Source organism: Sus scrofa, chromosome 15 (assembly GCF_000003025.6).
Source record: "Sus scrofa isolate TJ Tabasco breed Duroc chromosome 15, Sscrofa11.1, whole genome shotgun sequence".
Lineage (NCBI taxonomy): Eukaryota > Metazoa > Chordata > Mammalia > Artiodactyla > Suidae > Sus > Sus scrofa.
In genome coordinates this window covers 78,033,070-78,046,667 of record NC_010457.5, presented here as the reverse complement: position 1 = coordinate 78,046,667, position 13,598 = coordinate 78,033,070, and the positions used below count along the sequence as shown (strand labels likewise).

The window sequence follows — 13,598 nt, the reverse complement described above, 5'->3', positions numbered from 1 at the left end:
GGTTACCACAGAGGAAAAGTGGCGGTGGGAGACTAGGGGTTTGGGATTGGCAAATGCACACTGAGCTATACAGTGTAGAATGACTGGTCAATAGGGATATGCTGCATAGCACAGAGAACTCTATCCAGTATTCTGTGATGATCTATGTGGGCAGGGAGTCTGAAAGAAAATGGATGTGTACATGTATGACTGAATCACTCTGCTGTACAGCAGAAATTATCACAACTTTGTAAATCAACTATATTTCAACAAAATTTTAAAAAGAAACTAAAAAAAGGATAGTCTAAACTTTAAAATTATATAAAATATAGTTATAGAAAGGATAAGAAATTAAGCTGAATTAGATCAAGAATCTAGAATACAACCTGATATATTTAATTAAGCAAGACATGCCTTACAAAATGTTTTCCTAACACTGGAAATATCTTTTCAGTAAGGAAAGCATAAAAGTATCCCTCTATTTAGATTTTCTTTTATTTGACTCAAGATGCAGTATTTTAGATTATATTCTCTTATTATGGTCATTTCAACTTCCAATGTTCTTTACTTTGTTATACATGAGATGTTTCCATGAAACACTTTTACTTTTCCTCATCGCTGCATAAGGCAATATACCTAAGATTAACTGGTAGTCTGCTATAATAAAAATATGTTTATGCTTATATTTGTACTTACAAATAATCGAAAATCAAATTAGCTCTTTAGTATCTTATCCTAAACAGCACTATTCATCTGTGATGAGTTATCTTTGAAATAACAATGCTAAAGACATGTTAAATAGATAGTACATGCTAGTCTTTACTTAGCTAGAGTGGTAGGGATTTAACATTTAACTATAATCTAAGAATACTTAAGATATGCTTCAAAAGAAACAAAAAAATCATATCTACATAATATGGTCAATCTTACATTCTCTGACAATATTTAAGCTCTAGAAATTTCGGCATTGTTAGAGAAATTAAGTAGAGAAAAAGTGTAAACATTTCCACTAATGGAAAACAAAGGTCACATTATGTTAATCCCTACTGGATTCATGTTTTGCAACCTAATCTCACAAAATTCCAAGATAAAAATCTAAATACATAATTTTAAAGCTTTTTATAATATTTTCTAAAAAGAATTACTCATTAAGAACACTGTCATAATTATAAAAAAGAATAGATATAATGAAATATTATTAGCCTACCAGAGAATATTCTTTTCATCTCAAGATTTAAATCTTTATAAGTGCACAGGATTTTTCTTTTAAAAAAATCCTAAGGAATCCAGAAAATTTTAAAAAAACCTGCTCTCAAATTCAATCCATATTAGCAAGAGACAAGGATAAAACAAGATGACTGAAATTCAAAGATAATACAAATTTTATCCATGTATTTCAACTTTCTCCAACAAACCTTTTCCTAAAAACGCTAGCAATTAGCAAGACTGAACAATCTTAGTTACACGCCTTTCCACTAAAAAGCAATGAAATTACCTCAAGAGAGGGCAGGAGGTAGTGATAAAAACAACTATCAGGGACACTATAAGATGAACAAACCATCAGTGTCTGAATAATCAAATTTAATGTATTGCAAAATTCAAAATAATTATATTGTCTTTAAAGATGATGACTAGTGGAGATGTTTTACAGGCATCTTGATTATGACTAAAAAATGTTAGGTACCATGGGAGAGCTTGCAAAAGAAAAAGAATGGATGATGAAAGATTAAAATAATGGCATAATTCTAATAAGCAATTAATGTCAATGGAGATTTGCTGTGGTTTCTGACCATCTAAAAAGATATATTTTTGTATGCAAAAATAATGCTACATAATATAACCTGCAAAAACTCAATTATAATATATAATAGTTTTAAAACTAACACATCTAAAACAAAAATCTTGGGGTTTTTTTCCCCTTTACTTCTCCAATCTTCCCTGTTAATAGTACCACTATTACTTAAGCAATGCGATCCTCTTCGCTCCATTTTCCCTCCTCAATCACACTTATTTCAACAGCAAATGCTGACTCTACCTCCAAAGATACATCCTCAACCAGACAACTGAATGCAGTGTTGTCTATAATACTGCAATGTTCTGGTCTCCCTTCTTTCACTCTTGCCCCCTACAGTGTATCCTCTGCATAGCAGTCAGAATCATCTTAGAAAACATAAACCCTATTGTATAACCCCCACCTACTTAAAACCTCTAAAGGTTATCAACATGACCTAGTTTCGCCAACCCTGTTCAAGCATTTCCTACTCCTCCCTCTATCACCACAATGATTTAACTAACAACAGCAATCTTTCTGGATGACAAAATTGCCAAGAGTGTTCTCACTGGCCTCTGCAGATGCTGATCTCTTTGCTTAATAACTCTTCCCTCAGATTATTACATGACTGACTTCCCTTCATTGGGAAACCAGCAAAATGTTTCTTCATATACTATTTGAATTTAATTTATTTAATATTTGTTTACTGACTGCTCCTCTTGGTAAAAATGTAAGCTTCATGAGAGCAATGACTTTCTTTGCCACTATATCCAGAACATCAAGTATACAGAAGGATTGTGAAATGAACATTCTCATTGCAAACTGAGATAGAAGAGGCAAGCCCACCTGCCCCATATTCACTACCCATTCTTTTTTTATAAGGGGGAAAAAAGAGGTCTTTTCTTGAACAGGTAATTTAAATAAATGATCTTCGACCATGAAGCAAATTAGTAATCCTACAAAAAGACATTATAAAAGATTTGATTACTTACTCCTAACCCAGTGCTTCTATATGGAGAAAACTGGTCTTCAAGAATGGAACAATTAGATGTCAATGCAAATACACAGCTATTTTCACTGCACATAATATTTGAAAGATTTATCAATAACAAAGTCAATAGTTCCTTTGGAAGAAATCAATTTAGCACTACCAGTCAGAACTTTAACCAAAAAAAAAAAAAAAAAAAGCAAACTCTTCAAGCAACAGTGAATCTTGTACAGAAAAACTACAACTATATTTTAAAAAAGAGTATCTAGCTGGGTTTGAAAATTTAACAACCTAATAAGCAATATTTGATTATAAAAAGCTCCACTTTAATAAGTCTGTGTTCAATGCTAGTTTAAGATAAATCTTTTCAAGTATCAAATCAGTTGTGTGACTTGGGCAAATCCTTCACAATAAAACAAAACAAAAAAATTAAGTAATAAAAAAAGGGGCTGAGTTCCCGTCATGGCACAGTGGAAACAAATCCAACTAGGAACCATGAGGTTGAGAGTTCAATCCCTGGCCTCGCTCAGTGGGTTAAGGATCCAGTGTTGCCATGAGCTATGGTATAAGCTGCAGATGGGGCTCGGATCCTGCGTTGCTGTGGCCGTGGCATAGGCTGGCAACTATAGCTCCAATTAGACCCCTAGCCTGGGAACCTCTAATATGTTGTGGGAATGGTCTTAAAAAAAAGCAAAAAATAAATAAATAAAAAATTTAAATTTAAATTTAAATAGGGGCAAATCAACCAATTCAAGTAATGAGAGAAGGTTTTAACAAATAAAGGGTGGGACATGAGGTTACAAAAGACTTAGGTCAGAAATTCAAAGTCAGTTAAAGCCTTGAAAAAGTTGGCTTCAATATGTTCAAAGAGGAATGCCCAGGAGCAGAACAAGTCTAAAATTACACATATTTGGCTGTGCCTGCAGTATGCAGAAGTTCCTGGGCAAGGGATAGAACCTGCATCATGGCAGCAACCCAAGCCGTAGCAGTGACAATGCCAAATCCTTAACCCGCTGGGCCACCAGGAAACTCCTAAAATGTAAAATTTTTTGAAGGTCCTTCAAAGATTCATGTCCATCTCAAACATACAAAAGACACTTGCCTCATCCCAACATCCCCCAAAGCTTCAACCTTTCCAGGATCAACTCAAGCCCAAAATTTCATCACTAAGTTATCTAAATCAACTAAATCAGGTATAAGTGAGACTATGATTCATACATCACAGGACAAAATGATGACCACTTGTGAAACCAGAAAACAAGTTATCACTTCTAGTATACAATGTCAAGAGAGGCACAGGATAAAAGTTACAGATTTTGCCATTCCAAAAGGGAGAAAATGGTAGGAAGAAATGAGTCACTGGCACCAAGCAATTTCAAAATGCAAAAGATCAATTCCATCAGACCCGGGAATATGGTAGCCTGTGGCTCTACCCTCAAAATCATTCTTCCTTTTTCTTGAAGGGTAGTGCATGTTTATAGCTGAATAGTGTTATTAACCTGTTTTCTTCCATAGGATTTTATTTATTTTAATTTTTTTGTTTTTTTGGGGCCACACCTGCAGCTTATGATAGTTCCCAGGCTAGGGACTGAATCAGAGCTGTAGCTGCTGGCCTACCCCACTGTCACAGCAACCCCAGATCCAAGTCATGTCTGCAACCTACACCACAGCTCACTGCAACACCAGATCTTTAACCCGTGAGCAAGGCCAAGGATTGTACCTGTGTCCTCATGGATACTAGTCAGGTTCATTACTGCTGAGCCACACTAAGCCACAATGGGAACTCCTCTATAGAATTTTAGAAGTCCATTAGCCTTCCCTGATTCTGTCAATCCAAACTGAAAGTGTTTCTGCTAATATAATATTCTCAAAAACCTTGTGGGTCACCCATGTACGTCATGAGGGTTCATGCACTAGCCAAGATGGTCTCCACAGAAGTTCCCTGATCTCCATTCAATCCCTATTCCTGGCTTGTTGAAATTACTGAGATCAGTGAGTCACATGTTCTCTCTTCAGCAAAACAAGATTATTTAACCACACTCTTGGGTTTCTCCCCAGAGCACACTTTCCGGACAATGAATCTTCTAATTTCAGTGTCTTCTGAATAGGCTAATAATCTCCCAAATTATCAAGTCCTAGATCTTTTTTGCTTAACAGTTCTTCCTTCCTTCAATTTCTTTCTTCCATCTCATGGTTTACTATAAGCAGCGAGAAAACAGGCCACAGCTTCAGTACTTTGGAAAACTCAGCTAAATAACCAAGGAAGTTTCTGCTTACAAGTTCTCCTTTCCACGTAAATTCGGGACACAATTCAGATAGGCTTTCTGGTACTATCCAAAAATCTCTTTCCTCTAGTTGCCAATAACACGTTCCTCACTTCCTTCAGAGCCCTTACCAGAGGTACCATTTACTATTACTATGCTGTTACTACTATTACTAATACTAGAAGGCATTCCTATTTCTACCAACATTCTGTTTACAACAAAATATGTATTTTCTAATATAATAAGGCCTCCCTCTCCCAGGTGTCTTACTTTGTTCTAAGCCCTCACTAGCAGTGCATTTAACATCCATATTTCTATCAAGAGTTTGCTGGGAGTTCCCGTCGTGGCGCAGTGGTTAATGAATCCGACTAGGAACCATGAGGTTGCGGGTTCGGTCCCTGCCCTTGCTCAGTGGGTTAAGGATCCGGCGTTGCCGTGAGCTGTGGTGTAGGTTGCAGACGCGGCTCGGATCCGTTGCTGTGGCTCTGGCGTAGGCCAGTGGCTACAGCTCCGATTCAACCCCTAGCCTGGGAACCTCCATATGCTGTGGGAGCGACCCAAGAAATAGCAAAAAAGACAAAAAAAAAAAAAAAAATTATTCCAGTTTCTATCACACATTTCCAAAGACATTTCTACAGTTCTAGTTGTTACAGTAGTACCCCACTTCTTACTATGAAATTGTATTAGTTTCCTGTGGCTGCTGTAAGAAATTACCACAAACTTGGAGGCTTCAAACAACCGAAATTTATTCTCTCAATGTCTAGTGGCAAAATCTAAGTGATATCACTGAACTGAAATCGGGGTGTCAACAGGGCCACAATTCCTCCAGAGGCTCTAAAGGAGAATCTATTCCTTGTCTCTTCCAATTTCTGGTGGCTACTAGCATTCCTTGGCTTGTGGCCACATCACTCTGCCTCTGTGGTGATACTGTCTTTTGGGGGACCATAATTCAGCCTGCTACAGATGCATACTCTTCATACTCTTTGTCTTTATTCTCATGTTTCAAATAATTTTATAATGTAATCAGTTTAATTATCCATGTTCATAAAGAAATATATCAGAAAATTTGGGATTAGAAATAAAGCAAGAGAAATTTATTTTATTATTTTATTATTTTTTATTTTTTGGTCTTTTTAAGGCCACATCCTCAGCATGTGGAAGTTCCCAGGCTAGGGGTCAAATTGGAGCTGCAGCTGTACCAGCCTAGGCCACAGCAACGCCAAATCTGACCTACACCACAGCTCACAGCAACTCTGGATCTTCAACCCACTGAGTGAGGCCAGGGATTGAACCTGTGTCCTCATGGATACTAGTCGGGTTTGTTACCACTGAGCCGCAAAGGAACTCCAGCAAGAGAGATTTAAACAGGCAAATTCTACATGAAATACAACTAGAAAATTTAGTTATTTCCCTCCATCTCATTTAACTTCTAGGAAAAGAAGCACTTCTCACGTCCATAATAAAAAACAAAAGATGGTAATAAAATGCAACTCTGATTATAAAAGTGAAGGGTTTTATGGAGAAGGTCCACTCAAGAACAGATCAGGCTTAGGATAAGATCACATGATTAACTGGAATGACAGCAAATAATCATCTCTATTAACTAAATATTAAATAGGTGGTTTTCAAACTACTATATAATAGATTCTCTCCTCCCTCAAACCTTTACATTTTATGTTTTATACTCTATTGGAAAACAGTTAAAAATAAATTTATTTCTATTCTTACCTCCACACAGTCAAAGTTCTCATCAACTTTGGATGCATATTCAACACGGAACATTGTTGACAGGCTACCAGCAATATAATATAACAAAATCTTCAGACCCTTGTAACCAAAAGCAGTTTCACTGGAAGGGAGAAAAAGCAGTAATCTAAGACCTAAAATGAATCTGCAAAGTCATTACAAAGTACTACTTATAAATAAGTTTAACCTCATGGATTGTTTCAAGATTTTAAATTATGCTTATTAAGGACAAACAAAAAACCCCATATTTGTATTGAGATAGTGCCTCAGCTTTCCTCATTTGTAAAACGAGAGAATAACAGCACCTACCTCACGGATGTTGTTTGGGTTAAATGAACAAATTAATACATGTAAACTGCTTATAGCATTGACTGGCACATTGTACAAGTACTCAATAAATATAAGACATTACCATTAGTGCTGTTACTGATGTTACTACTACTAGAAGGCATTTCAACTCAGAGAGAAGTAGTGTTAAATTGGTTCCCCGCTAGGCAAGCAGCTAAGACACAGCCCTAGCCCAGTCCTTCCGACTTACCACTTGTGCCCATCATCAACATTCAGACCTGCCAAAAGTGGTGATAGCACCTATCTGATTACACCCCACGGATGAACTCACAGGCAGATTTGGAGCTGCTATTCTTTTTCTAACCTAGCTCCCTGGCATAATGGGTTAAAGAATCCAGCACTACCACAGCTGTGGCTTGGATATGCTCCTTGGCCCAGGACCTTCATATGCTCTGGGGCAGCCAAAAAAGAAAAGAAAGGCAACAAAATAAATAATGGGCAAATCTACAAAGACAGAAAGGAAATGAGTAACTATCCAGTAGTACCTAGGGCTAAAGAGGGCAGGGGAAAGAGAGAATGTTTGCTAATTGGTTATGGGAATTTTGGTGGGAGTAATGAAAACATTCCAAAATTGGTTGTGGTAATGATCCCATAACTTTCAATATACTAAAACCATGGAATTATACATTTTAAAAAGCTGAATTGGGAGTTCCCTGGTGGCTGGGAGGTTAAAGATCCGACATTATCATTGCTGTGGCTATAGTTGCAGCTATGGCGCAGGTTTGATTCCTGGCCCTAGAACTGCTGCAAGCAAGGACCAAAAAAAAAAAAAAAAAAAAATTGAATTGTATACTAAATTGTATCTCAATAGAGGTTTTGTTTTTTAAGTGAATTTTGAAAGAAGTAGTGTTGGAGCTCCCATTGTGGCTCAGTGGTTAACCAACTGGACTGGCATCCATGAGGACATGGGTTCGATCCCTGGCCTTGTTCAGTGGGTTAAGGATCCGTCGTTGCCATGAGCTGTGGTGTAGGCCGGCAGCTACAGTTCTGATTAGACCCCTAGCCTGGGAACCTCCATATGCTGTGGGTACAGCCCTAAAAAGACAAAAAAAAAAAAAAAAAAAAAAAAAGAAAAGGAAAGAAAAAAGTAGTGTCACTTCCAGATTTCTCTTTAGGCTACTGAAACAAAATATGAGCAGTGTCCATTCCAAAACTCTGAAAAGTTATGTGTAGTAAAAAGGAGGAGCAGCAATGATACTATAATCAAGATCAATGTCATGTTTGGGCCCTAAGACACAGGGTTGTCATGATTATATGACTGTCATCTATCTACCTTAGAGGAGGGGTATGCAAGCATACCACTTTTAATGCCATGCAAAATAGACAAGTATGCAGATGCCATTAAGAAGCAGTATTGGAGTTCCCATCGTGCCTCAGTGGTAATGAACCTGACTAGTATCCCTGAGGATGCAAGTTCGATCCCTGGCCTCACTAGTGGGTCAACAAGGATCCAGTGTTGCCGTGAGCTGAGGTGTAGGTCGGAGACATGGCTTGGATCCCACGTTGCTGTAGCTGTGGTGTAGGCTGGCAGCTGCAGCTATGATTCAACCCCTAGCTTGGGAAGTTTCATATGCTGTGGGTGTGACCCTAAAAAGACCAAAAAAAAAAAAAAAAAAAGAATTAGTATCTGTGAAACTACATTCTACCCGCTAAGATATTACCACAGGAAGAGATTTTAATAGAAGCAAGAAGAGAATAAAATAAATAGCTCCTTAACAGATCCAAAGAGAAAGCATTCTTATTTTTATGATGTAATAAAAACTGTTTAAAATATAAAAGCTTAAATTTTGGCATGAATCAAATAAAATAGGGTTAATAATATTTAAAGCACACAAAATGACTCAACTAATATATTAAGAAATTCTCAAGAAATTTGTTCCGTAAAGAGACAATTTAAAACATATTAGATAATGTCCAAAATGTTGAAATAATGCATAGGGAAAATAGCTAGGAAGGGGAATATTGTATTTATTTTTCTTTTTTTTAAGAGCCTCACCAGCGGCACATGGAAGTTCCCAGGCTAGGGGTCAAATCAGAGCTACAGCTGCTGGTCTATGCCACAGCCACAGCAACATGGGATCTCAGCCATGTCTGCAACCTACACCACAGCTCCTGGCAACACCGGATCCCCAACCACTGATAGAGGCCAGGGATTGAACCCGAATCCTCAGGGTTCCAGCTGGGTTCGTTAACCACTGAGCCATGAAGGGAACTCCCTTTTGCCCTTTTTTTTTTCCTTAGGAAGGGGAATATTTTAAATGTCAATTATGTCTAAAACCCTTTCCTATTAAAAAACAAAACAAAACACAAGGTTCCTTGAGAAAATGGCTGACTCCAGAACTAGTAGAGAAAGGTGAATGTGGAACACATTATAATATTTGAAAGTAACATGTCCTCAAAATGATGATGATGATATATTAAAAGGACTCAAAATCAGTTTGAAAGAGTAGCCACTTGTTGAATCTGGTATAATTTGAGCATCAAAATTACTAACAGTAAAAAATTATAACCTCTTAAGTTAAAAAAAGAATCCTTTTCTCCCCCCTGTTTTTTAGGGCCACACCTGCAGCATATGGAAATTCCCAGGCTGAGGTCAAATTGGAACTGCAGCTGCCAGCCTACACCACAGCTCACAGCATCGCTGGATCCTCAACCCATTTAACAAGGCCAGGGATCAAACATGCATCCTCATGGATTCTAGTCAGATTTGTTTCCAATGAGCCACAAAGGGAACTTCAAAAAAAAAAAAAAGAATCCCTGAGTCTATTCTGATATAAACAAAAAAATATATATAAGGGGAAGAAAAGCTCTTCTTTATAATAGAACACCAACTAATAACTGTTGAAGGTGTGACAGAATTAGAAAATTGCCATTTTACAATGATAATAAAATACTGACTCAGGCAAAAATCATGAAAACATTTAATTAATTAATTAATTTATTATTTGTCTTTTTAGGGCCGCTCCCGTGGCATATGGAGGTTCCCAGGCTAGAGGTCAAATCGGAGCTGCAGCTGCTGGCCTGTGCCAGAGCCACAGCAACAATGGATCCAAGCCACGTCTGTGACCTATACCACAGCTCACGGCAAGCTGATGAATAGATTTTAAAGTACTGGGTGAAAGTTTGATGGGAAGCAGGATATTTTCAGTCTCAGAGTATTTCCCCACCAATTACATACAAATAACAACAACAAAATACGCTGTTAACCTTAGAGTGGAGAAATTAGCAGATACCACTAACTTAGTGACCCAAGTTAACTTAGCCAACAATGGGGCAAACTGACATCATGGACTTTCTGTTATGACACACTGAGAAGGACACATAAAACTTCTGTTGTGGTACTACAAAAGTACGCATTATCTGAATTTAATCATGAAGAAAGAAACAGTAAAACTATCCCAAAAGGAAGGTTTGCGAAACTAGCTTATTCCCTACAACACGTCAATATAATGGAAAACAAAGTCTGAGGAACTGTTTCAGACTAAAGGGGACTAAGGAGAGATGACAACTAAATATATTATGTGATTCTAGACTGGATCTGGGGGAAAATTGTTGCAAAAGAATTATTGGGAATCAACTGGCAGAGTTTGAAATGTGGATTAGATTTTAGAAAATAGCACTGTTGTCTGCTAAATTTCCTGAGTTTTGATAATTCTACTATGGTTATCATCCTTGTTTTTAGGAAATACATACTAAAGAATTCAGGAGTAAGAGATCAAGATATTTCTGCAACCTACCCTCAAATGGTTCAACATATATCAATATATTTATATGAGAGAACAATTAAAGCAAATATACCTAAATGTTAGTAACTGATGAATGTTGACAAAGTATATACAGAATACATTCTTGCAACTTACTGCAAATTTGAAATTTTCTTCAAAATCAAAAGCTTTAAAAAAAGGTATTCTAGGTATACTATTCTAATAATGTAATAAAGGCATAGGAAATTACAGAATTGCACTGAATATTCCAGGATGTATCTTTATTTTTATTTATTTATTTATTTGCTTTTTACAGCCACACTAGAAGCATATGGAAGTTCCCAGCCTAGGGATCGAATAGGAGCTACAGCTGCCAGCCTACGCCACAGCCACAGCCACAGCAACTCAGGATCCAAGCCATGTCTGCAGCCTACACCACAGCTCACAGCAACACCCGATCCCTAACCCACTGAGCGAGGACAGGGATTGAACCCACAACCTCATGGAGCCTAGTCGGGTTCATTAACTGCTGAGCCATGAAGGGAACTCCCAGGATGTATCTTTAAAGTTGCTTTTCAGGGAGTTCCCGTCGTGGCGCGTGGTTAACGAATCCGACTAGGAACCATGAGGTTGTGGGTTCGGTCCCTGCCCTTGCTCAGTGGGTTAAACGATCCAGCATTGCCGTGAGCTGCGGTGTAGGTCGCTCGGATCCCACGTTGCTGTGGCTCTGGCATAGGCCGGTGGCTACAGCTCCGATTCAACCCCTAGCCTGGGAACCTCCATATGCCGTGGGAGCAGCCCAAGAAATAGCAAAAAAAGACAAAAAATTAAAAAATAAATAAATAAAAAAAATAAAGTTGCTTTCCAAAATAAATTTATAACAAGAACCTACTTCTATAGCACAGGGAAATCTACTCAATATTCTGTAATGACCCATATGGGAAAATAATCCAAACAAGAACAGGTATATGCATATGTATAATTGATTCATTTTGCTATACACCTGAAACACAACGCTTTAAGTCAACTATACTCCAAAAATTTTTCTTAAAAAAAGAAAAGGAATTTCTCTTAATTGCTTATTTATTCGTAACAGAATAAAACTTGAGCTTTCCAGCTTTAGGGAATGTAATGTAGAAGTAGTATTGCAAAATGGCTGGAAAAAAGCAGTAATTATGAATATGGGCTCCATACTCTGAATGACTGCATCTGAAGTTCAGCTATTCATATGCCCTTAGACAACTATCCAGTTCCACCAAAGTTAATGTTAGAAATGATAATACCATTGCTAAGATTATGAGAATTAAGTAAGATAATGTATCTACAGCACTAAATGATAGGTATTATATAGTAAGTAGATTAGTGCCTCAGTGTCAAAAATGCCATTCTTACATTTAAAAATAACTTAATGGAAAATAACAGTAAAGAAAATCCTGACTTCTAAATTTTAACAAAAATGTGTTTTGCCATACTAATTTGAAAAACACCTTACTAAGTTACTTACTCATCCCCAAAGAGTTGATGGGTATATCAGGAAAGAAAGTTCTAATGTCGTTCTCAAGATCTTCAGGAAAACGAACTGTTTAAAAGAATACAAAATATAGAGATATTAAGGATATTAAATTAAAAATATTAAAAGTGACAGGTGTTTCCATTTCAAAAATTACACTATAACTAGGATATAGCAAACATTTTTCTTACTGAAAATGTCACTTTTCCATTACATGATTTATAATGGATTTTCATGAGACAAACAATGAAAATTAGAATTTACTTTGAGTGCTTCACTGTCAAAACCCTACTGATTCTAAGAATTAGAAAACTAGATATGACAGAGGTATCTGACATTATTTTTCTGTTATGTATACACAATGCAAATAGTATAAGAAATCAAAAAAGGTATCTGAAAGAAAAGCTACAGTATCAAGAAAATGAAAAACAAGTGCTACAGGAAACATTCTGAGAATGAGCATAATCTGAGTTTGATGAAGCTCATTCATCACCTCATTCTCTATCACTGCAAGATGATGATTATGTTGTACAAGTGCTGATAAAAGTACTGAAATATTTTTGCAAATACTGCTTAAGTGCCCTCTAGCATATTTTAACAGTTTTATATACCCAGCAACAGCTACTTAAACCCCTCTGTCTCCCACATCCCTGAGAATACTCTGTACCCTCAACTTTAATTTCTACCAATCTAAGATAGAAATGGGTATCCTGGTTTTATCTGCATTTATTATGGGTACTGATATTACTGGACTTTTTCCCAGTATAATTTATTTTATGAAGAAAAACTTTATAAAAAAAAATCCTCTCAAACAGTTGAAGAATTAAAAGATGACTGTAGATTAAAAAGTTTCCAACACTGTCTTCACAAAGCAGGTCATTTACAAGTGCCAAAGTATCATCTAGCAGATTACTGATTTATAGAAATCAACATCTTTCCAAGTGATCAAACTTAGAATCACTCACTGTGGAGCAGATTAACATTATGTGCCTAGATTCAAAGCAATATAACACATATAGCACCATGAAGATTTCTTACCAAAAAGTTTTATTCCAGCTCTAATCCAGTTTTATATCTTTCAATTTACAAGAACTACAGAAGGTAGGGGAACAAGTTAAATACTACCAAAAGGAAATAGACAAATCAAGAATGCAGATTTGTTTAATAATTCTAAACAATGACTTTACTGTCCAAATAAATTAATGGTATAAAGGGGAAAAGTTCCATGGATGGGACTGTTTTGGATTAAAAGAGATTAAAGAGGAGTTCCCGTTGTGACGCAGTGGTT

The 13,598-nt window shown here is 36.7% G+C and overlaps 1 protein-coding gene across 1 annotated transcript in view; it reads right to left on the bottom strand.

Moving 5' to 3' along the window:
- HAT1 (histone acetyltransferase 1) overlaps positions 1-13,598 on the bottom strand; it is a 57,523-nt gene that overhangs the window by 33,002 nt on the left and 10,923 nt on the right. Inside the window, 3 exon segments of the mRNA XM_003483674.4 lie at positions 6,731-6,851; positions 12,305-12,332; positions 12,335-12,379. Coding sequence (XP_003483722.2) covers positions 6,731-6,851; positions 12,305-12,332; positions 12,335-12,379 — 194 coding nt within the window.